Consider the following 26,346-nt stretch of genomic DNA (forward strand, 5'->3'; position numbering starts at 1 on the left):
TCTTTAGTATTGGATCATTGCTTTTATTAGAGCACAGTATTGATGTGACATACATGTGAATTTCCAAACGTTTAGTGTAAAATTCCCTCTACATTTCTGAGATGTGTAATGAACAGCTTTAAATTCCTTTCTTTAATTCCTCTGTATTTCCTCTTTATTTGAGGTTTCCCATCTTCTAATCCAATTCAGTCTTATATTGAAGCAAGGGCTCTGCATTTTGCCTTAGTAATTTAAAGTAGAACTCCAGCCTTGCCTTACAGTGTGCATTTTTTTTATTTTTTTTATTTTTCCCACCTTTCCTTTAGGATGTCTAGCATCACATAGCCCTTTTCTCCCTGACCTAACTGTGCTAGAGTAGTTGGGTGCAGTGCTAGTGAGTCCAGATGTGGAGCTTCTATACCCAACAGTTCAAATGCTCAAATACACTAGTTGCTTGCAGTACATTTTGTTGTTTTTGGGCCAAGCTGTTTTCTGGGATATGTTTTAGATGATGATTATACAATGGAAGAAGAAAACAAACAGGTGGCAGTAAAAATGGGCAGCTGAGCCACGGGTTTACTGCTCTCCCATCCACTCAAACTGTTCTGATACAGCCGAACAGGGCTGTATAGATACCTTGGCGCTTTTTTTGTGTTTTTAACTTGGGGGGTACAATGTTTGACAGGCAGTACCACCTGTCAAACTTGCCAGTTGAGTTTAATACCCACTGCTGTGCAGGTGATAGTGGCATTGTAGGGTTAAATCAGGTGATGAGATGTTGGAATGCCTTACCACCTATCAAATGCCCTCTAAAAAGTGATCTGAAAGCGCCACAGGGCACTGCAAGTCTGAAAGAGCCCTTACAGGCTGATTATAGGGGAAAAAAAGTTTGCACGTAGTAAAATTTGGTTGCAATTGGTAACAACTTGGTGTGATTACAATGAAATATTCATATACAAAAACGCTGTATGGAGCATGAATGAGACGTTATGTCAGTGCTTCGCAACCTGTTTAGTTCAAGGACTGCAGAGATGCATGTGCCCCCCTTTTTCCCTGTGTAAAATGGGTACATATTTGACTTTATTATGCATCTTCAATATACATGACTAGTGTATTGATAGTTGCATTATTACCTTGGCTACTCATGACTGTCCTAGTAGGAAAGTCTTTTATCATAAGATTGCAGACTGTAGGGGCACCTTTTGTGACCTTGCAATTGTATCCAAAGGACCCCTCTTCTAGTTTTCTAATCGGAAGCTTATTGATGCCTGTATTGATACCTATATTGTATGCAGCCCTTAAAGAACCCTCAGGGCTTTACGTGTGTCTATGCTGATATTCAAATGTATGCTTATCAGCTTGCCTGCATCCTTTGCACTAGTTATAATTATTACTCTGATTTTCATTTCAGCCTATTGTCAAGCAGTCTCCATGGAGCAGCCACCAAGGAAGCGGCTGGAGCACAGGCAGCATGTCCTGGGGTGGTATGCATGGCCGTGATCGCCGAACCTCCAACATGGGAATCCCCGGAACAATGAATCAAATCTCTCCTTTAAAGAAACCCTTCTCTGGAAACGTCATTGCTCCACCTAAGTTCACACGCTCCACTTCATCCTTGACTCCAAAATCCTGGATTGATGACAACGTGTTCAGGACCGACAACAACAGCAATTCTCTCTTACCCTTACAGGTAAGAATGGTATGTAGTACGCTCAACTTTGTGCATATTTTGCTGTTTATTTGATTATTAAATGTTGATAAGGCATCATTGCATCATACAGACTTGTATGCAGTATTCCCCAGAGATTTCTGGATAATGACAGTAAAAAATGTGTATTAAATAGCTGGTAATCAAATTTTTGACTACCTAATTAGTGTGTTCAGAAAATACATTGTGTGTGTGTGTGTTTTTTTTTTTTAACTATTAAATTTTGTACAAATCAATTTTGATTTCCTAATTAAAGAGAAGCTCAAAAAAACCTGCAAATACTGCACCCTCGGTGTTGGTAAATCGCAGCGCACGGTGTGAAAGCAGCCCTGTACTATCATGCCCAGTGTGTTGCTTCACACTGACCTGAAGATCTCTTCTTTCCTGCTGTTGGCACCACTCTGGAGACTACTTGCTGGGATAAGAGGTGGAGTGCAGTTAGTATCACTCCACATGGGACAGGAACCGGCATTGGCTTGTGCTGCTCTTGCTCCCTACTCCAACTTAAGTAGTCCCTCTGTATTGCACTCTTTGATGCTCTGGGATGGTGGGTCAGCAAGCCCAGACTGCGATCTACCAGTCGCTTGGCTGAGATCTACTGGTAGCCGACCCCCACCATAGATGAATTGAATCTCAGCTGGTCCCAGCAGAACCAGCTGAAATTTGAACCTCTGGCCGGGTTAAATCGTCTTTTAAGATTCTCTGTTGTGGATACACCATAGATAATGGAAACTTCCCCACTGTTTGAAATCAGTGATGTTCCTAAAGTAACCCACTGTCCCTTCCTCTGCTCTTGCAACCACTGTGTACATTTATTTGCATCTATAGTACCTGAATGCTCAGTTCAGGACAATAACCCTTTTTTTCTTGTTAGACAAATGTGGAGCGCTGACATCCTTAGAACTCTGTTCAAGGTCCATGATGTTTCCTGAATTCAGTCTGATCCACTGCTGTTCTATATACAGATTATTTCCACTGGATATTTTTGGATCATGTCATTAAGTGTAACCTGAAGCTGTTTGCTAGAGCAGAGGAAGTCCCAGTGGGTTACTTTAGGACTATAGTTATCTAATATCAATACTTCTGTGTCGTCTGATGACCTGAAGTAGGTACGCAAGTCCTGAACTTCATGTTTGATAAATGACCCAGAGTATTGAAGCCTGAGGCAGCTAGCCTGTTTAGAAAGATAGAGATGGTAGACTACGGGTGTCTCTCATGACTGGTTTCTTTATTTGGAAATTTGAACTAAGGGAACCTTACTGAGACTGTTTTAATCAATCTCCATACAGTGGAGTTGAATCGCAAAAGGAAAAGGGCCTGGAGGCCTGGCTGTGATGCAAAGAAAGAACCCAGCATTTATTCCATGGGTGTGAAGGGGGTAGGACAACACTCCTTCAGGTGTGGTATCAATGTATGGATGGTATATGTAGACTGTTGAGAACATCACCCTGACGCACCCTGTATAAAACAGCTGTGGAGGCACCAAAAGTTATGGATGATCAGCACCAATCTGAGGCTCTGGATAGCACTGGTATAGAATGAAATTAACATTGTAACATTAGTTTGGGGGAATGCAACAGCCCTTATATAGTTTCAGAAAAGCACTTGGTCAAGTGAATGCATCTCTTGCCTATTTTACTGGGTATTGGAGACGCATTGGTGTTTTGAGGAATGTGTGCATGGAGCACGTCTTTCTGTTAATTGTGTATGCGATTGGATCTGAGATTTAACAGGTTCCTGGGGACCCAATGTTCTTAAAACGTTACAGCTGGGGGGCTGCATTGAGTGACAATTGCCATGTCTGCAGTGCACATCCGTCACTTGTTGTTCACTGGAGAACTTGCTTTAGATTGGACTAGTTTGGGTTTTTCTTTGTGGGGGGCAGGGGTGGGATTTTTTTTTTTTAATTTAAATGTATTTTTTCTTGTTTTTGATAGTGGGGGAAGGTTTAGGAGCCCTGTCATACTGTTGTATGAGACATCATTGGAGAGATTTCACTTCATGTCCTTGAGGCAACCTTTTTCACCAGAAAGGAAGTGAAGGAAACTTTTTACTTTTTTTACTACTGTCTGCGCTTCCATTGTCAAGTAGGGTAATGCTAGAAACCCCTTTTCATATTTTTTATTGATCGTTTCTCTGTTGCAAATGTTCCCTGACTTCTTCTGTTATTCTTCTCTCCTTCTAGTTTGTCTCCAGCTAGAAATTGGGAAAAGCAGTAAAACCTGACAGGTGCCTTTCCTAATCTTTCCCCAAAATGTGGGGAAAAAGTTTTGACTATAGGTACACTTTTTTTTTTTTTTTTTTTTTTTTTTTTTTTTTTTTTCCCGCGTGTGCTCTGGTAGATCCAAGCATGTATGTTAAAGCTGAACTCCGACACATCCATTTTCATTTAAATATATTCCTTAATAGTCAAAGGATATAAATCTACTTTATGTACATCAAATGCCTTTACAAAACCAGTTAATACCTTATAAACATAGTGGTGACCTCCATCGCTGTGCAGAGCTGTGGGAGGGGCCCAGTAGGCCCCACCCAATACAGCCTGCCTCTAGTGTATAGAAGGGGCGGATACCAGACCAGTCACGCTGCGCTTTTTTTTTTTTTTTTTTTAATTTATGGGAACCACCTGCAAAGAGGAAGAACATTACACACTGGATTACTGCACGGACCTGGAAGAAATACACAAAGGACACCAAGTTTAAATTAGAAAGATAGATCTCGAGAGAGATAATGTCTGTTTAGACAATATTTAATTACCCTGGAGTTCAGCTTTAATGAATTGATTCCTTGGTAATCACTACCACCAAAATGTAATTTTATAGCTCAATGCATGCCCTTAAAACATATGATCTGGGATATGTCCCTGGATTTTACTCCTAGACTTAAGTTATGTTGCTCAATCTTGCTATCACACAGATTTTTCAGCTCATCGCAAAGCCTGTGTGAACAGTTAAGGGCATGGTATGTCCCAGTTATTCTTTGTGACATCCACCAGTCTGTCAGATGTAATGTCATCTAGCTAAAGCTGGCTAAACTCCTTTTTGAATTTTGAAATTCATAATTTAACTTATTCTCTTGGCCCCTTGATGCCCAACATCCTTTTGACGGAAAGATCATAGGAGCCAGTTGGAAAATTGTTGTCCAAAACAGTGGCTGCAGCTTGGGTATTTTCACAGCTACTGTTCCTGGCTGTCAAAATACAATAGTCTGGCTGGGGGGATTATTCCAGTTTCGCCATTGATGCAGGCTGAATTAAAAAAGAATCTATCCGTTTATGGCCAGTTTATGTAATTCTGCAGTCTCTCTGTAGCAGGTGTGCTCTATGTATGGGAGTGTGGTCTCTCTCCTCTCTGGCAGAGGGCCATATGAGCCAGAAGACTGCAATTCCTTACAAGGCTGTTCTGCTGTGAAGGACAAGCATGTTTTTCAGTTTTGTTTTCATATGGGTAGAGGAGGGAGGCCCATGTTTAAAAAAAAAAAAAAAAAAAAAAAAAGTGTAACAATATAGAAGTGTTTCCCTTTTTAGTTTGTGCTTTAATTATAATTCATCAAGTAGATGAGCATGCAAGCGGGAGGTACCTATGGCTAACTGAATGTCTTGATCAATCGCCAAAGCTGTAAATTAAACATTATGACTTAAAGCCCATTTCCGGGAAAAACAAACATTTTTCCCATGCAGTGGGGCTGTTCTTGCACTGTACGGGTCAACGGCTTGTTCTGTCTAGGGGTGAGTAGAAGGCTCATACTCACCGATTCTCCGGAAAACTGTGCTCCCCTATGGTCCAGAAGTGGACTGTTCCAGGTCTTTGGAGCCTGCTCTGGACATTTATTTATTTCAGGTATTTGTATAGCAATCCTAGATTGTAAGCTTGAAAGAGCAGGGCCCTCGAACCCCTCGTGTATCGCATTGTATTACTGTACTGTTGCATGTTCTGTCCCCCTTTGTAATGTACAGCGCTGAGTGAACTGTTGGCGCTTTATAAATACTGTATAATAATAATATAGTACATTCATATCAGTCCCTAACCCTCGAGGGGTGTACAATCTAAGGTCCCTAACTCACATTCATACATACACATACTAGGGACAATTTAGACAGGATCCAATTACCCTACCAGCATGTCTTTGGAGTGTAGGAGGAAACCGGAGTACGCGGAGGAAATCCATGCAGGCACAGGGAGAACATGCAAACTCCAGGCAGGAGGTGCCATGGCTGGGATTCGAACCAACGACCCTAGTACTACCAGGCAGAAGTGCTAACCATTTAGCCACTGTGCTGCCCAACATGATGACGTCAGGAACAGTTCACAATTCAAGGTCGCTGGAGCACAGGGCTGCTGGACCAGTCTTGTGTTTGGAGGATCAGGTAAGTATATGTCTGCTCTCCTAGAAAAAAAAACAAGCAGTTAACCCATGCAGTGCAGGCCTGGAGTTGGGCTTTACTTTACATGGTAGCCTGTTGCTGCTTCTAAACATAGCTTATCCACTTTACCAACCATTCTGTGGCCATCTTCTCTCTGCCTTCTGTTCGCCCAGCAAATAAAATTCAAATTCTAATAGACAAAGCTATCCACAAACCTTGTCTGAAATATCACCTAAACTGTCCTGTCCACGTCTCCCAAGAACTCCTAGTTCCCTCATAGTCTGCTCCGATGCTTGCCTCCAGAGCCTCTACTGTTCTCTGAAACTCCCTATTGTAAGAGTCTCCACTGTTCTCTAATACCCCCGACTCCAACCTGTATAGCGCTCTCTTATTCTGTCTGCTTTTAGGCAATCCCTTTTAAAAAAAAAAAAAAAAAAAAAAAAAAAATTTTCAGGGACTCCTATTCCACCCCTATCTAAAAGCTCTACTTCACTTTTCAATAGCTCATCACTCCGTGAACACTTTTTTTTTTTTTTTTTACCATTTGGACTTCCATTTTTAGACCCTATTCACATCTAAGCAGTTTGAAGAGCATTATTCAAAGTGATTCAATGCTTTGCCCCAAGATTGCCATTTATGCAATGATGCCCTTTTTATGTATGACTATCGCTTAAAGCTTGACCTTCATAGCATGAAAAAGTACATGAGCTTTTTTGGAGCACAGTTGTTCATTTTTAGTCCCTAATAGACTTCATTGAAAGCACCTGAAAAACTCATAATTTCCTGCCTCTGAAAAGATTTCAAGCTTGAAACCACCTTAGAATGCATGCACAAACCAGCAACAAAATGCTCCGAAATTGTCTGCAAAGGCTCACACACAAGTGTGAATGGGGGATTGGATTGTAAGCTCTCACAAGTAGGGCCCTCCTAGCTCTCTTGTACCAAACTCTATTGTAACTGTACGATCTCCTGTTCTGTTCTAAAGTAAGGCCTAGTTCACACTAGCATTGAAAGCAGGCATTTGAGGGGTGTTTTTAACATTCCTGAAACTATGGACAGCACACAGTGCTGTTCGCATTATTAAAACATGCATTTTAGCATTGTGCGTTTTCAAAATTGAAGCCTAATGCGGAGCCTGGAGGAGTTTGAAGGCTTTCAACATTTCACATTAAAGTCTCTGCGGTTGTGGCACGTTAATACCATTTATTATTCTCCAAGATTTACAATTTGGGACAAGAGGAAACAGAGGGCCCTGCTCATTAGAGCTTGCAATCCAAGAGGAAGGGTTGAGTGATACCAAAGATAATCGCTGTGGGTGGTGAGCTGATGGAGGAAATAAAAAAGCAGTTCACTAGTTAGAAGCAGGATAGGCTTCTTAAAGAGAAGGGTTTTCAGGGATCGTCTAAAGGTGGATAGATTGGGGGATAGTCGGACAGACTGGGGTAGGGAGTTCCATAGGTTGGAAGAAGTCCTGGAGGGGAGTATGGGAGGACGTTACACGGGAACTAGAGAGCAGAAGGTCTTGGGACATAACAGATTATTTTAGGCTTTTGTGGTGAGGTATTAACGCTTGAAAAAAGCTTATAAAACTCATCAAAACTGCACATAAGGTGTTTTGGGAGCGTTTTTAAATTGCACGCCCATACTAAAGATCATTAACACCTGTCTAACGCCCATACTAATACTATAGGAGCATTTGGTAAGAGTTAGAAATTTAGTCACATGTGAACAAGCCCTAAAAGGGTTGTGCAAACTGTTGGCGCTAAATAAATCCTGCATAATAATGTGCCTCATTGTATAAAGCCCAGGCCATACAAGTCTTGCTCTCTCATCTTCTGAACATGCCCACCATTGGAAGTGCCTGCACTAACTGGTGAAGTGAGAGCCAGGGTGCCTAATACAGGCCATGTTAGAAGTGTCTCCTATTTGAAGCAGAACTAGTGTCATGTTTCTAGCACTGAAAAAGGGTCAGGGGATTTGATTAGGCACCCTGAGTTCATTGAGAGGTCTGTATGTTTCAGGAGGCAGAATACAGAATCAGGATCAGACTCTGATAAATCGGGGAAATTAATAATTGCTTGTGCAATTTTACATATTTTTTTTTTCCTTCAAATTCTTTGCATACATATGAGAGGGGCATAATACAGAATGTATATCAGATGTTTTGTGAAAACTCCATCATGCAAACTACACAATATATTATTGGTTGTTTTTGTTGGCTGCAAAGCTAAGGCAGTTAGGGATGCATCACACCCCCTTTCTTTCTCCTCTTAGTGTGAGTTGGAATGGAGGGAGGTAGACTTGTAAATTTTACTAACACCCTAAAATAGAAATTCAGACAAAACTTAACTAAGGCAGAATCTACTACTGCCCCAAATGTAATCCTATTCCAGCTAACCCTGTAAAGTAAAGATCTGTATACTTATTCAGAAGCTGCTCTGGTCCAGTTCCATGATCAGTTGTCAGCGGCAGTTTGTGTGCCATAGTAAGCCAGTCATCGTTTGGAATACCAACCATGGCACCATCTGTCTGAAATTTGCGTGTTCTCCCTGTTTCTGTGAGGGTTTCCTCCGGGACTCCAGTTTCTTCCCACACTCCAAAGACATGCTGGTAGGTTAATTGGCTTCTGTCTAAATTGTCCCTAGTATGTGTATGTATGAATGTAAGTTAGGGACCTTAGATTGTTCACTCCTTGAGGACTGTGTGTGTGTGTGTGTGTCCACTGGAGACTGGACCAGACCGCCTTCAGAATAGGTAAGAATACATATCTTTTCTTTACAGGGTTAGATGGAATAGGTTTAGAATGGGGGTGGGAAAAGGTTAAGCCTTACTTGGGTTTTGCCTGAACTTTAACTGAAGAAGGCTGAGGCCACCTGATCTGTCCCCCCATCTGCTCCCCCAATCTTTGTTTATTTTATCTGTTACCACTCGTATATACCTAAACTAAAAGGAAAAAAACCCAACATGAGGCAATACAACAAAGTTATATAAAAAATTTACACACATCATAAACTAAAGTGTGATAGAGATATAGATAGATATATATATATATTTTGTGTGGCCACCACTATTTTTCAGCACTGCCTTAACCCTCTTGGGCATGGAGTTCACCGGCGCTTCACAGGTTGCCACTGGAGTCCTCTTCCATGACGACATGATGGAGCTGGTGGATGTTGGAGACCTTGCGCTCCTCCACCTTCCGTTTGAGGATGTCCCACAGATGCTTGATAGGATTTAGGTCTGGAAATGTGCTTGGCCAGTCCATCACCTTTTATCCTCAGCTTCTTTAGCAAGGTAGTGGTTGTCTTGTAGGTGTTTGGGGTAATTAGCATGTTGGAATACTGCCCTGCGGCCCAGTCTCTGAAGGGAGGGAATCGTGCTCTGCTTCAGTATGTCACAGTAAATGTTGGCATCCATGGTTCCCTCAATGAACTGTAGCTCCCCAGTGCCGGCAGCACTCATGCAGCCCCAGACCATGACACTCCCACCACCATGCTTGACTGTAGGTAAGACACACTTGCCTTTGTACTCCTCACCTGGTTTCTGCCACACACGCTTGACACCATCTGAACCAAATCAGTTTATCTTGGTCTCATCAGACCACAGGACATGGTTCCAGTAATCCATGTCCTTAGTCTGCTTATCTTCAGCAAACTGTTTACGGGTTTTCTTGTGCATCATCCTTAGAAGATTCTTCCTTCTGGGACAACAGCCATGGAGACCAATTTGATGCAGTGATCGGCGTATGGTCTGAGCACTTGCGGGCTGACCCCCCCCCCCCCCTTTTTCAATTTCTGCAGCAATACTGGCAGCACTCATACGTCAATTTGCCAAAGAAAACCTCTGGATATGATGCCGAGCACGTGCACTCAACTGCTTTCGGTTGGCCATGGCAGGGCCTGTTCTGAGTGGAATCTGTCCTGTTAAACTGCTGTATGGTCATGGCCACCATGTTGCAGCTCAGTTTCAGGGTCTTGGCAATTTTCTTATAGCCTAGGCCATATTTTTGTAGAGCAACAATTCTTTTTTTCAGATCCTCAGAGTTCTTTGCCATGAGGTGCCATGTTGAACTTCCAGTGACCAATATGAGACTGAGAGCAATAACACCAAATTTAACACACCTGCTCCCCATTCACACCTGAGACCTTGTAACACTAACTAGTTACATCACACCAGGGAGGGAAAATGGCTAATTGGGCCCAATTTGGACATTTTCACTTTGGAGTGTGCTCACTTTTTTTGCCAGCGGTTTAGACTGTGTGTGTGTGTGTGTGTGTGTGTGTGTGTGTGTGTGTATTTTTAAAGTCCTCTTATAAAAAAAATTTTTTTATCGCACGTGGCATAGCTTCTTGAGGCTTTGGCCATCCTCCAGGAGAACAGTACCCTTTTCAGGTGAAATGGCATTTAAAAGAGAAAAGGAACATTTGTGGCTGTGCAGTTCAGTGACCCAACAGCATTCAGCCATTACATAAGATCATAATTCTTCATCTAGTCTCTGGTGGATTTCAGGACATAGAAGGGGTTCCTGGAGGTTGCTGGTGACACACACGGGATAATGTGCTCTACTTGTTCTTTGTTCCTTTTCCCTTACAAGGCCGGGTATTTGAGGGAGAAACAGGCATGTTCTCTTCTCTCATTCAGCACCTACAACTGCAGCTTTGTTTTTTTCCTGGGAATTGGATGTCAGTGTTGGTTTAATTCTCTGAATATATCAGACATGTCTCTAGCTGGTGTAGCTTTCACCATGTATGGATTTTTTTTTTTTTTTTTTTTTTTTTTTTTAATGTACAGGTTTATATATATATCCTGTTAACCACTTCACATCTGTCTTCTCACCCAGAGCATTTTTGTTTTAATCCACATATCTGAGTTTTATATTAATTTTACTCTCTATTCTCCTGCAATAACTTGCTACAATGTGTGTGTTATTTATATATATCACACACCTTTCTAGTCAAACCGGGACTTTTGGGTGTATAATATAAGAACAAATTTCAAGGATTGGAAATGGCTTTTATTTTCCAACATACAGCCCTGCTACATCTATACACTTATCTCAGCATTTATTGCCTGGAAAGCTTCGGCATAGAAAGATTTGTCAGTATGCCTGAACCATCCTAGGACTGCCTGCTTTATTTCGTCAGTTGCGTTCAAAGTTCCCACAAAGTTTCGTCTTGCACAATTTCACAGGTTATGTGTCAATTATCTAGGATCATGCGTTCACGTGCTGAATGTTAACGGGGATGACTGCTGTGGGCTGAGAACCACCACGACCGGGATTCACTGACTGATGTACAGCCATCTTTGAAATGTTTGCACCATTCAAATTTCTTACTGCAGTCAGCGTCTCATCACCATACTGTGCTTGAAGTTTTCTGTAGATATCCGCGGGTTTTACACCTTCGTTCACAAACGTCTTTACCACATGCTGTTCCGTGCACGAACGAACACTGTTGTCTGCCATCTTAACAGTCTCTGGACTGGCCTGTGACATGTGCCCTGCCTATCGGTAATAGGACACACTAGCATCCCTTTTCATTTCTGTAATTCAAGTCCTGGTTTGACTTGAATGTCCTGTGTGTATGTATGTGATTATTTATTTACACACACACACACACACACACACACACACACACACACACCCTTAAAACAGTATTCATACCCCTTGAAATTTTCTTCATTTTGTCATGTTACAACAATAAAATGTAAATGTGTTTTATTGGAATTGTATGTGATAGACCAACACATAATTGTAAAGTGGGAGGAAAATGATAAATGGTTTTCAAAGTTTTTTACAAATATCTGAAAAGAGTGGTGTGCATTTTGTATTCAGCCCCCATTACTCTGATACCCCTAACTAAAATCTAGTGGGGAAAATTGCCTTTAGAAGTCACCTATTTAGTAAATAGCGTCCACCTGTGTGTAATTTAATCTCAGTACAAATACAGCTGTTCTGTGAAGGAGTTTGTTTTTTTTTTTTTAGAATATTTAGTGAACGAACAGCATCATGAAGGCCAAGGAACACACCAGACAGGTCGGGGATGAAGTTGTGGAGAAGTTAAAGCAGGGATAGGTTATTAAAAATAAACAAATAAATAAAAAAAAAATTCCAAGCTTTAAAAATCTCACAGAACACTTTTTTCAATCCATCCTAATATGGAAAGCATATGGCACAACCGCAAACCTACCAAGACATGGCCATCCACCTAAACTGACAGGCTGAGCAAGGAGAGCATTAATCAGAGAAGCAGCCAAGAGGCCCATGGTAACTCTGGAGGAGCTGCAGAGATCCACAGATCAGGTAGGAGAATCTGTCCACAGGACAACTATTAGTCGTTCACTCCAAAAATCTGGCCTTAATGATAGTGGCAAGGAGAAAGCCATAAGAAGTCCCATTTGCATTTTGCAAGAAGCTATGTGGGGGACACAGCAAATATGTGGAAGGAGGTGCTCTGGTCATATGAGACCAAAATTGAACTTTTTGGCCTAAAGGCAAAACTCTTGAGTAGTGGAAAACGAACACTGCACATCACCCTGAACACACCATCCACACCGTGAAACATGGTGGTGGCAGCATCATGTTGTGGGGAAGCTATTCTTCAACAGGGCAGCTGGTCAGAGTTGATGGGAAGATGGATGGTGCCAAATACAGGGCAAGCTTAGAAGAAAACCTGTTAGTCTGCAAAAGACTTGAGACTGGGGCGGAGGTTCACCTTCCAGCAGGACAATGACCCTAAATATACAGCCAGAGCTACAATGGAATGGTTTAGATCACATCGGCATATTCATGTGTTTTAGAATGGCCCAGTCAAAGTCCAGACCTAAATCCAATTGAGAATCTGTGGCAAGACTTGAAAATTGCTGTGCAGACACTCTCTATCCAATCTGACAGAGCTTGAGCTATTTTGCAAAGAAGAATGGGCACAGCAAAGATGGGCAAAGCTGGTAGAGACATCCCCACAAAGACTTGCAGCTGTAATTGCAGTGAAAGGTGCTTCTACAAACTATTGACTCCTGGGGGCTGAATACAAATGCACGCCACACATTTCACATTTGTAAAAAAAAAAATGTTGAAAACCATTTATCATTTTCCTTCCACTTCACAATTATGTGCCACTTTGTGTTTGGTCTATCACATAAAATCCTCAATAAAAGACATTTGCATTTTGGTTGTAACAAGACAAAATGTGGAAAATTTCAAGGGGTATGGATTTACATAGCCTTGCCAGATAGGCATTCAGGTTGGTGACATGACCTTTTCTCTAATGCAGTTGATCAATACATATTGGCCACCTTCTTAATCTCCCCCCCCCCCCCCCCCCCCCCAGTCTCCTGATTGAACATTGAATGAGCAGGAGCGCCCTGATAAGGCAGTCCCTCCACTCTAGCCCTCTTAACATGTTTGGGTCTGCTCATGTGCAAGTATGGTGAGATGGGTTTTGGTGATGCTGTTATGCTGCTCTTGATTCATGTGAACTGTGATTATTTTTTAATAGGTTCTGCTTTAATGTGTCAATGTCTGTATAATTATCCTGATTTTCACTGCTGGTAGCTGATGCTGTAAACAGGATAAAACGCTAGTTCTAGACTTTGTTCTTGTGCATTGGAGTGCATTTGGATTTTGTTGATACCTAGCTATTTTATTGCAGAGAACATATGAATTAGGGCGATCAAAAGTCGCTCAATAAAAGCAAACTACGCTCCGGATTATGAGCATCACTTATGGTTATTGGGTCGCTTCCCATGTGTTGGAGGGCCATAATGAGTGCCTCAGGCAGACGGAGGTGCTTGTTGTACAAGATTTTCCAACCTGTTGTAAAATCCCCCTGTGGGTAGAGTTCGATCCCTCTCTGTCCTTGATAGGTCAGATGTACCACGTGTCTGCTACTGTGAGCATCAGGCGAGCATGGTGGCAGGCCTCCGCTCTTATGAGAACTATGCAAGGGCAGAGAGATAAGGGCAGGGAAAAAATTCCTTCCTGATCCCCCGAAAGGCAATCGGATATTCTCTAGATCAACTTTACCTATAAATGTTATATTCTGTGTATCCAAGAAAGAATCCAGGCCTTTTTTAAAGCAATCCACTGATCTGGCCAGAACCAACTCTGGCTGTAAATAACTCCTGCAGTAAAATCGTTATTGCGGTAATTACTGCATAATTTCATGTGGTAATTTATTGCACAGTAGCTGGTTGTTAAAGAAGCCGCCCACCCAGCCCTTAACAGATGACAGCTGTCATCGGGTCTCCCTGCGTGCTCAGATAAGGGTCCGGTATGGAGTTTGAGGGTGACCCCCACGTCATTTGGGGTGGGGTTTCCTCTCAAAATCCATACCAGACCCTAAGGGCATTGGTGGGACCCCGTGCTGGTTTTTTTTTTTTTCTTTTTTTCTTTTCTTTTTTCTTTTTCTATTCATTTATAATTGCCGGCAATTCTTGTGTTTTTTTTTTTTTTTTTTTTGTTTTTGTTTTTTGTTTTTTTATATTCAGCTGTTATCTGGAAACTGATGAGTCATCTGCTAAGGGCTGGGGGGCCGACTTTCCTAACAACCAGCTCTGAAAAATACCACGTGATACCGCCAGCAAAACCCTGGTGGTAAATATTGCATTTTTAAATTTTTTTTTTAAATTTTTTTTTCTACATTTGGTTCTGTTTATGAATTGGACGGCTTACTGCATGCTTTTTTTGTAGCATTTACCAGCACATGCACCTATTCGTGTTGTGTTTTTTTTTTTTTTTTTTTTTTTTTTTTTTCCCGTGTGTGAGAATTTGGTAATTTTGTTACCGCATGCAATCATTTATGTAAATGAGTCATGTGACCATGTGGTAACCTTTAGTGAATTGACTCCAATATTGGCAATAATGCTATGGGATGTAACAAGTAAGGTAAAAATACATACAGTTGTAATTGTTTTGAGATTCATGCCCCCAAGACGTTTTAGGGTACATGAAGAAACTTGTAGAAACACAGGAGGTTGTGTGTAGGGTTTATCACTCAACACCACCTGTTTTAGAAGGAGCCTATATTGGGGACATGTGGCTTCTTGGGTTTAAAAAAAAAAAAAAAAAAAAAAATCCACCATTTCCATGTTGGGTAGGTTTTAAGTCTTTTTTTATTTTTTGGGGGGGGGGCTGTACTGTGCAGGTGTGACTACAGGTTTGATTGAGATGAATAGGATAGTCACAGTGACAGAAAAATGAATATAACACTGCCACGCGTGGTAGAGAGTCAGGAAATGAATAGTGGGTCCATACTACATTGGAGGTGTGGGTTTATTTTTTTTCACATATGGATATGTAGGTTCTCCTATGGTCTCTCTGCATGTAATGAACTGCAGGTGGCATTTCCAAATCAAAGTAGTTTATGGAAAAAGAGTCAAGTAAAGTATTTGCAGGATGAGCAATTATGTCACTTCTTTCAAATGTGCATCACTATTGTGTATGTAACGGGCGGTTATGGTTACCTGCCATACATGTAATAGGCATGAATGCCCCTGTGTACAGTATAAATCCTTGCAGGGAAACTGCTTTCTTTCCACACATGGAAGCTGCACGCTTCATATACTGCATGTCTTTTGGAAAATACCGTATAGTCCCTCTAAAGAAGAAAATTCTAATTCTGTATTAAGGGATATAAATAACACAAGTTAAGTCAGGCAGGTGAATGAGTATTAGGGATGGTCTGTTTAATTCTCTTTTTAGATTGGCAATCCGACTAGTTTGGTAAAACGTATACATCTTTTGCTCGAATGATTTAAATTTGCAGTAAATCTTTGTTTCCAGAGGAGCAGAAAGATGAAATTTCATGGTAGGATGAGCCGTGCTCATGGCTGTGTTTATGTGCACAGTTGCGGCATGATGGAAATTTCACAATCATGAGAGATCCATGTGAAAAGGGGGCTTTTGTTGGGTAACTCAAACTGCTGGAAGCTCTCAGCAGCGCCTCTGCTGTACATGGAAGGGAGCTCGAAGGTGGCTGAAAAAATTCTTCAAGTGTTATTGAACGATAAAATTTATGCCATTTAGCAGCTGCCTTCAATATTTACTTTGTGTGTTGCTGCTGGTGCTGCTTCCTTAACATCTTACCTTTCTTCATTGTTGAGTCAGCCAAAAAAATTGCTGCCCCAGGTTCCCAGTTTTTGGGTGGCTCTGTTGTCTTCCAGGGTCCTGTGGAGCCACCCTTACAAGCGTGCATCTGGGAGAAAAACTATAAGAGATGCTATGACATTGTGCTGACGTGCGCAGACACCCAGGGAGGAATACAGTGCATGCATGCGCAGTGGAATGGGACACGTGTTAAGGAGGGAGAATGCAGCCAGAGAGAACTATATGGGCATGCATGCGCAGTGAAATTATGGGACATGTAGTGCCAATGAGGAGGAATGCAGCCAGAGAGAACTATATGAGCATGCATGCGCAGTGAAATTATGGGACATGTAGTGCCAATGAGGAGGAATGCAGCCAGAGAGAACTGTATGGGCATGCATGAGTAGTGGAATTATGGGACACGTGTGGAGGAGGGAGAATGCAACCAGAGAGAACTATATGGGCATGCATGCACAGTGGAATTATGGGACATGTAGTGCCAAGGAGGGGGAACACAGCTAGAGAGGACCAGATGGACATTCATGCGCAGTGGAATTATGGGACATGTAGTGCCAGGGAAGAGTAGGCAGGCATGTATGCATAGTGGCAGTGGAGCTATGGGACATGTAGTTGCAAGGAGAGGGAACAAAGCCAGGGAATCGTAGATGGGCACGTATGTGCGTGCATAGGAAAAATTATGGGACGTGTAGTCCTGAAGGGGAGTCATAGGCACGGGTGAAATTATGGGACATGTAGTTCCATGGAGAGGAAATGCAGCCAGGGAGGAATAGATGGGTCCACACATACTCTGTTGCAGTAGAATTTGAGACCTGTAGTCCCAAGGAAGGGGAATGCGCCTAGGGAGGGATAGATGGAGCATGCATTCCATGGGAAGGGAACATGGGAACCTTCTATGAACTCTGGAGTGCATGCACTTTGGAAGTTTGGGGAAGCGGTGCATGCAAACCAGGAGGCTTCCGTGGTAAAGTAACTAGATGCAAATGTATTTCTGGACTTTTCTTAAAGCATTTATGTTCCTCTAGATAAATGTAACGAATATAAAAAATGTGGGGCTTTACCAATAGTTTTAAGAAGGAAAAAGTTCTGTTGAAGTGGTATGGCAGTTCTGCCCCATTAACCTTTTGGCTGCCAGTCAGGACAGCTGTCTCTTCTGGCCACAGCCAGGAAAGGTGGCAGGTGTGCAACTAATTGAATGGAAACAATTTGCACCCTCACTGTTCAAATTATTTATACATGTGTTGTGTTTCCAGACAGGTTTTTTTTTTTTTTTCTTTTGGCCAGACTGTTCGTTTGTTTGTTTTTATTGCCATGAAAGTAGGAATATCAGTTGTTGCAGGGAAAACTGGTTCAAATAAACATTAGCTGCTGTTTTAAAGCTACACTCCAGTGAAATGTAAGACAATTTTCTCGCTCAGGAGAGACGGTTTGCTTGCTGACCGCACAAGAGGGACCATTGCAGCGTAGCATTATGCGTGTTGAATGGCACAATGATAAACATGCTGAATCTACACCGTGTGGTGTAAAAAGTCAGATGAAAGCAAACGTGTGCTTTGCCCATACTGGGAAATTTTAAGAGCGCATTTGATTTAAAAGTGCATAAGAATGGTTACCTTCAGTGCAAACTGTATGCCAGCATGTCCCCTATATCTAGAGATATGAAAAGTTGGCGTTTCATCAAATCTTTACTTTTTATGTGAAAGATGAGGCTAGCCCTATCCCTCTCTTGCCTCCTATACCTTGATAGTTGTCATTCATGCTGCCCACCATCGCAAAAAATAGGAATTAGTGGGGCCAAGCTTGAGTTTTATGCATTGTTCAGACAACGCAAATTAAGGTAAAAACGTCTAAATGTCTAGGTGCTGTGCCGGCATACAGACAGAAAAGCCATCCCTGGAGTGGTCAGAGGCTCTATTCCCATGTAAGCGGACAGCAAGCGGCGGCCATTCATTGGTATGGGTGGCTGCACCATTGTTGGTTGCACACTGTACATGCAGCTCTTCTCCACCAGCAAGAATCCACAGACAGCCATGAATGGCCGTGTAGAAGTGGAAAACCCAGTCACTCCTGCGCTGGGAGATGGACTCCATGTCATTAAGACCACATATGGAAATACTTGGGATATGCACGCCTTGCTGCCCTCAAGAACCGGGGGAGTCCAAAGTACTGAATAGAGAAAAACAAACAGGGCGCACCGGCCTAGTGCATTACCTTAAAAGTGTTTAATAAATGTAAATAAGTATTATACTCACAAATGATCAATAAATAATAAAAAGGGCTATTTCAGGACCTGAGCCCTGTCACATCTGTGAACATACAGGGGGCAGGGAGAAATTCACATTTAGGCAAGAATTGCGGAATTGTTCATTTGCAGCACATAAAATAAAATAATCTATTTGTAAGAGAGGGAGGAGGTAGAGCAGTACAACATGCCCTTTAGGGTGTAGGTCCACTTTTTTTAAGTTTGTGTGTTTTTTTGTTTTTTTTTTTTTCCCAGCATGTTGGTGTGAACTGTTGTCATGGATTTTCAGTTGTAGATGAGCTGAGCGCATGTGGTGTGAATGGACCCTTTATATACAATTTTTTGTTATTTAGGATTTAAAGTGTGCTAACAATTTGCACATCACTTTACAAATTAAAGGGAAGCAGTACATCTACAATACAGTTCAGGACAGGGGGGGATTAGGAGGGCCCTGTTCTTGAGAGCTTCAATTTAAGAGGGAGGGGCAAGTGAAACAAAAGTTGTTGTGTGTGGGGTTTGTTTTTTGTTTTTTTTCAATGGTTTGTGTTTTGCCATATGGGCATCTCCGCCTCAGCATACCATAATGTTTAAAAATTATATAATGCATATCTTTAGGTTTTCTTTTTTTTTTTTTTTTCCCCCAAGACTTTACAATTATTATTTGTTGAAAATTAGATATCCCAAAATCTATAATCCAATACTTATGGAGAGGTTGTTGCTGGGAAAGCAGTGAATGGCCTCCCTGTGCTGCAGTGTGCTATTTTCAGCCTGGTAAGTAATTACGGATGCTTGTGGAGCTGCCTGTGACGTTCACCTTGAGCTGTCCTTCTCACATGGTTCATTCAGCTCGTGCTGGCTCCGCCTCCCGCTGTCAGCTCGCTGGCCGTACTGCTCGGGGATGCTGCTACGTGGACATTTTGTTATGTAAATTTTCAGCCTGTGAATCGGAAAATGTCTCTGTGCAACCATCAGCACGGTACAAAATAGTGTTCAGGCTTGTTCTTAAACCCGGATGTCCCTCGCTAATGTAACGGGAGGCTTTAATAAAGAAGGTATTCACATGGCGCTGGGCAGATTTAATTCAGCTTTTCCACACGCTTAAACAATAGGATTAAACTTGCTAGGAGTCCTGAGATGAATGTGCTGCCATTTTGTCCCATAGATTAAAGCAGGGCTTAAAATTTCAAGTCCTGAGCTACTAGCCAGGCCTTCAGAGTTACTCACCACCAACAAACCTGTACACACACACGTGTGTATATGTGTATATATGTATGTAACGTGTGTATGTATGTATATATATTACACACACAGAGAAATGTACAGACACATGTATACACACAGGCATGTACAGATGCGCATGCACACAGGTACATGTACATACACAGAAATACACACACACAGACATATGTACATACACCCACACGTATATGCGCGCACACACATGTACATGCACGCAGACACACAAACGTGCACACACCTTGTTAAGCGCATGTTTCTCTCCCCTGAAGCCACCACAGCCCTATAAAAAGTTGCAGTACTTTGTTGTTCACTCACAGATCCGGGTACTGCACTCTAGGGGGAGGCAGGGAGCACAGCACACACTCCTTCCTTTGCTTTCCCTGCGCTCAGCTATTGAGCAGTCTGACAGCTCCCAATGCCAATGACAGATCCGGCCTGAGCTCCGAGCCTGCTCAGCAAGACAGCCCTGGGGGACACACTCGCCCCCACCATAATTTCTGCTCGCCATTGGCGAGCAGGCGAGTGGAAATTGCAAGGCCTGGATTAAAGCATACCTGTCATTTCCGCAGTGTAGGCAGCTATTTTGAGTGTTAAACGAATAACTGGGCCTCCCCTTATCACCCAAATCTGATTTTTCTTGTGTAACCTCCTTCAGGGTTGCTTGCTTCTGCTAACTTTGACCTCTCGGCATGACCTGTGTGAGTTTATTTCCACATGTTGGTACTAAGAATTGCTATGGTTTCCCAACCACGACTAACAAGATAAAAATGGATGCTTGAAAAGATGGAGCAGATTTGGGAAGTAAATATTTAAAGTGATATTAAGGCTTGTTTTGTTATTTAAAAAAAAAAACAAAAAAAAACCTTATACTTATCTGCTCTGTGCAGTAGTTTTGCACAGAGCAGCCCCGGTCCTACTTTTCTATGGTCTCCTGCCAGTGCTCCAGATCCCTCCCTCCTGCCTATTGCCTATGGGGGCACCTGAGCAGGCTAGCTCACGAGCTTCTGCTCTGTGTCAATTCATACATGGAGGGCAGTGCTGCCCCGTCCCTGCTATCTCCTCATTGGCTCACTGGCGATTATTGACAATGGCTACCACCAATGAGGAGAGAGAGACCTTGGAGAAATGAGGCTTTTGTGCACATTGCTGGATCGGGATGGGGCTCAGGCAAGTTTTAGGGCGGTAAAAAAACCTTGAGCCTTTACAAGCACTTTAAAGGGTTTGTTCACCTTTTACAAAAAAAAAAAAAACTGCTTATGCACATAAGGAGCACCGAACTAGGCACCTTTGATCAAAGTTCACTCATGACCTTGCTATCTTCTGAAACCTGGCCGAAAAAACTCCCAGAAGTCACATCACATCCAGCCTTATTGCTAAGACGTTGTTATGACACGCAGCGGATTCAAACCGCTTTGCATGCTCTTTCCCCTGTCGTATTGCTGAGTTCAGCAATGCTGTGACAGAGTAGGTAGTGAACCACATATGGGGGGGGGGGGGGGCGTGGAGAGCCCACCCCTGTGATGGGTGCAGGTGAGCAATAATGGCTTGGAGTATCTAAAGCTGGATATACACTATAAGAAAATTGGGCGAACAATCGTATGGTTTTCTTCGATGTTTCACAGATTGAACCTGAAGATGGTACGAATTGTCTGAAAATTCTCAAACCTCCAAAGGCTTTTTTAGTTTGACGTAGAAACATTGTAGCGTAAATTGTTTCTGATATGTATCTGTGTCTTTCGTTTCCAACTTTTTCTTACAAACTCTGTTTCTTTACAAAAATAGTACACATTAAAAGAAAATTGTTAGCGCTGTGCACGTATGAGAAATATTTTGGGGTTTTGTCCCTCCGGAAATTTTAATTTAGAAAGTCTGAATCGAATGTCAAAAGTTGTGTACACACTATATGAATATCGAACGATCGTTCCTCATATGAAAGGTTTTGTCCGATGTATTTATTTTTTTTTTCCCTCATAGTGTGTACCCCACTTTACTACAAGGTAGGATGAGATGTCATCTCGGAGTTTTTATAGCCAGGCTTCGAGAGTCACAGTATGTAGACTGCCTATAGCAAGGGCATTATTCAACTTTAGTCAAAAATGCAGTTTGTTTTTTTTTTTTCTACAGGTGCTTTGTACCTGCATAAGCAGTTTATTGGTAAACGCGAACTAACCCTTTAAATCTGATTGGAGGATGCACTATTTCAGTGCAAAAATGTATGCATATACTTTCCCATGTATATTAGGTCGGGGTTTCCCCTTAGGACCTATGCTGCGCAGTTCTGAGGATGTCACTAGTTAGATGTGTTAGGTTTCCTTTGGGGGCGCATATTGCTTTTAAAATTCATCTATTATCAAAAAAGTCCAGGGAGCTGCCAATATTGGCCGTCTAGTGTTACTTGGCTCTATCCAGACTGTTTAATCCACAGCCTCAGCATGACAGCTAAGAAACTAACCCATGGAAGACTGAGAATGTTAAACCAGAGAAATCTGATGGCTTTCTCCATCCAGACTAAACATCTTGGATGTGAGGAATCTGCTATGAGTGTTGCGGGTGCTTGAATACCTGAACAGTGACTCTGGTAGGATGCAGTCACTGTTCGGCCGATGGTTTTCCACCTGGCTTGATTTTTAGTTTCAGACTCACTCAGGCAGGGCCACCCTTGGCTTGACATTCAGCAGGAATCAGCAGTAATTGGGGTCGTGTACTGCCAGCTTAAATCCCAAGGCCACTTTTATTAGGTACACCTTGCTAGTACTGGTTTGGACCCCTTTTGCCCTTAATTCTTCATGGCATAGATTTACCAAGATGTTGGAAACATTTTTCAAATTTTGGTCCATATTGACATGATAAATCTTCAGCAACTGTGTGATGCTGCCTGCTGCACATCCATGAACCATTGATACAAGGCATGATGGATCCATTTTTTCATATTTCAAATTCTGACCCTACCATCTGAATGTAGCAGCTGAAATCGAGACCTGCATGGCACCTGCAATCTATGGATTGCTGGTGCAAAGCTTTCCAAGCTCCTGCAAACAAAAATTTAAAAAATGCACTTTTTATTTTTTTTTCTTGCGTGTAGAAAATGTGCATTTATTATTTTTGTGCAAAAGTTGACCTTATCCTTTAAAATTAATGCTGCATGTCATGTGTAGTCAGTATTCAGCGCCCTTTTAAGCCGAACTCCATCCTGAGAACTCCAGCTTGTATGGCTTCTATTTACCGGCACACTTCCATGCATTCTTTTCTTCTGGGTTTCTTCAGGTCTTTTACATTACAAGTCCTCTGCAACCTTTTTTTTTTTTTTTTTTTTTTTTCTTACTGCTGGTAGATCATAAATGCTGCAGAGAGCAGCACTATGTAAAGGCATGATGACCCGGACCCGCAGGAAGTAAATGACACTGGGTTTATGCAGTCTAAATGAGGCGTGGCATTGGATTGCTGAGTCTGCAGGGGAGAGCTCTGGAAAGGAGGAGAATATAGGTGCAGCTCAGGGGCGGACTGACCATTTGGAAACTCGGGCACTGCCCGAGGGCCCGGGGTCAGTAGGGGGCCCCATGAGATGCCCCTGGTACCTTTTTCATAGGCTTTTTTGAGTTGGGGCAAGGACACGGGCCCCATGATCCCCTATTGCCCGGGGGCCCCATGAGTTGTCAGTCCGCCCCTGGTTCAGCTACTTTATTTTTAAGAGTTGTTGAGAATTCATTTTGTGTTTTTGCCCAAGCTGGAATTGGCCTTTTTCCATAGCTAAGCATGTAGTGCATAGCTGCATTTTTGACTGTAGCGATGTCAGATGCAGTTGATCTATGACTCGCTGTACTTTCATGGACCAACTTGAGATTTATTAAGTCCTTTCTAGGAAAGTTCAAACTTGGCTAATGCTGTAGCAATGTCTTTTTTTTTTTTTTTTTTTTTTTTAATTTCAAGAAGCCCTGTAACTTGTTGAATGGTGTCTAATTTGTTGGCTGTGTATAAGGAATGACCTTCGCATACATAATATAGGACTCTTGTCTCAAGGCTTCTAATCTTCTACTACAATGGCCCTCTGTATTAAAAACAGCCGTGTGCTGCACGGAGCAGAGTTAATAAGGATAATCTGATTATCATTCTTTGAAATACGATTCCTGCTCAGAAATTGTTCCCTTCAAGTTTGATTTAACATTTCCACTCAAGAGCAACTTTTAACCATATCTTTGAGTTTTGGCTTTTTTATATATTTTGTATCATGTTTTTGCTCTTTATGAACAAACCTTCGGAGACCTTTAAGAGAGTGACATCCCATTGTGTGGCTTCAGAGGGAGCAATTTTAATAGGGACACACAGAGAGCCTCTTTGACGATCCTGCCGCAGACTATTTTGTCACTAGAATCCGAATTGCCTGTGTTCGATTGTGGGGAATGCACACACAGAAAATGTATATGCTAGGTAGAATCTGAAGCTAATGGGGTAAAAACCAAACCGAAGGAATTGACATATACTGGCAACAGCAGAACTCCCAAATGTCAGTTTTGGAAGGTCATGCCCCTCTTTTGGGCCACATTCCAATTTTTTTTCTTCCTCCTCTCACTCAAAGTGATCATTTTTGTTCTATTATAGGGTCAGCCTATCATAAGGTGATCGATTGGTTATAGATGGAACCCAGTGAGATCTTGTTAGGGTCGCCAGCAGTAAAATTTCACTGTTCCAGGCTGTGTTCCCACCTCTCCTAAAATCGCACCTACTTCAAGACTGTTTCATTCGTCCCAACAGAAAAATGGGAACCTCTCCTAGCAGCTGTAATTGGTTTAGAGACCTGCAAACTCAAATTCAGATATCTCACCGTTGGAATTGCTGCATGATATAGGAAACTGCTAGGTGATTAAAAAAACAACCGGTCAGGAGGTCTTTACCTTAAGTCAGAGGCTTGAGGCTCCCATACAGAGCTCTGGGCTGCCATTGCCTGCTAAAGCCAGGACATTGCTTTCCTTTGCGACATCACATATTGTGAAAATACCTGCTCTTACTTCCAGGAGGTCCAGGGGAATGGTTCCAACACTATATAGGGGCCTAAAATTGACAAGTCACGGGGTGTTTGATTTTAAATCATCAGCAACCTGTGCTAGGACAGAGATCTACAAGATTCCAGCCAAAGCATATGTATTGAGTAAGAGAGTTGGAACCTTTTTTTTATTTTCATTGATTCACTTCTGGTGACAAAGTGGGGGACCGTTGCCCCTGGAACTGGAGGTGATGGGAGATCAGCTAATGAAGACACCTCTTCTGGTGACAGCTGTTAAGATGGGATGTCCCTTTACTTTAAGGACATTTTCTCTCACATTATATTGTCTCTAGGACTGTAAATGCAGCAAATGGTCACTGCGGTGACATAGATGTCAATATGATGCCATTTAAAAAGGAATGGGCAGATTTCTAACCCTTTCGTACTAGGTCCATAAATAAACATTTTACTGGATTTCCGCTTTTCATTGGCCATGCACAGTAAAATAGTGAGAGACATTTTGTATAAGACTTTAATGTGCTTAATATCATCTAGGGCAGCCATTGAAGTAATGTATGTAGTATTGATAATATAAGTATAATATATATGTATTATATGTCGATTTATAATATTGCATGATTGTTATATTAATAAAATGTTACAGCTTTAGGAAAACTGTCAGTGAAAATGGTTTATGTAGCCTGCTGCCGGCAGATTTTTATTTTGGTCATACCATTTGAGAGCGTGTGTCAGATTTGCAGGTTTGAATTTATTTACTATGGTTATTGAGAGAGCCCAAATATATAACGTGGTGACCGTTTTACATTGGCAGGTTTAAAAATGGCTTTTATACACAGTATAAAGTTTGAGAATCTTTGAAAAAAAGATCTAGGATTATTAGCAGTCATTCAGCAGATAACTCCAAAATATAAATGGGAAAAGTAATTAAAGGACGTAATGCATGCAAGAATTTAAACTGTGTAATGTTCTAGATTTAGAAAAGCAGAATGTAATGTGCTAAAATGATGATTTTTTTTTTTTTGTCACAAGTCTCGGTGCTGTATTCCCTAAAGTGATAATTAAAAAAGAAAAAAATCCCTTTTACAAACGTCATACTTGCCTAGTCTGTGCAGTGATTTTGCACAGAGCAGCCCCAATCCTCCTCGTAGGTCTTTTGATGACTCACCAGAACTAATGTCCTCATTGGAAGATTTCCCCCTCTTACTTTTCTGGGGGACAGCCCAGAATTTGGGATTTTCTATTACTTTCATTTTCAGTGATAATGGTAAACAGGCCAAATAGAGTTGGTGAATCCACACCGCAATAAAAACTGACAGATGTTCTAATCCATCGCCAGAGTTCAAAACATAGGAAAAAAGTTTTTTTTCTTTAGTTGTACTTCAAGGTAAAAATCACCTTCCTTTAGAATCACTTTAAAGTAGTAAAAAAACTCTGTACATTACTAAATTCAGATCAAGGAATTTGTGGTCAGGGAACGCACTCCGTTGACAAAGGACAGCGCAGGCATCCAGCAAAAAGCTTTGAGGAGGTGGGAGCAGGAAAATAGTTTGCCTCAAAAACTGTGCGTTTGATGCACATAGAGTAGGACGTTCATTCTAGTCCTGGCAAGGTTGGCTCTGTAGGACCCTGCAAAGGGCTAACTGATTGGCTGCAGCTGTTGATTGTTCAAAAATTCTCTGAAAGTTCTCCAGCAGAAGCTGATTAAATAAACTTC

The 26,346-nt window shown here is 41.8% G+C and overlaps 1 protein-coding gene across 8 annotated transcripts in view; it reads left to right on the plus strand.

Annotated features, from left to right (window-relative positions):
- Positions 1 to 26,346, plus strand: part of CPEB2 (cytoplasmic polyadenylation element binding protein 2) — a 142,958-nt gene that overhangs the window by 47,720 nt on the left and 68,892 nt on the right. For 4 of the 8 annotated variants that reach the window (XM_089677422.1, XM_089677420.1, XM_089677424.1 and 1 more), the window contains one exon: positions 1,391 to 1,678. In XM_089677422.1, coding sequence (XP_089533548.1) covers positions 1,391 to 1,678 — 288 coding nt within the window. The remainder of the gene's footprint in view (positions 1 to 1,390; positions 1,679 to 26,346) is intronic. The other 4 variants (XM_089677421.1, XM_089677423.1, XM_089677428.1 and 1 more) reach the window with 1 other exon arrangement.

This window comes from Staurois parvus, unplaced genomic scaffold, assembly GCF_062004578.1.
Source record: "Staurois parvus isolate SC_StPar_1 unplaced genomic scaffold, SC_StPar_1.0 ptg000186l, whole genome shotgun sequence".
Lineage (NCBI taxonomy): Eukaryota > Metazoa > Chordata > Amphibia > Anura > Ranidae > Staurois > Staurois parvus.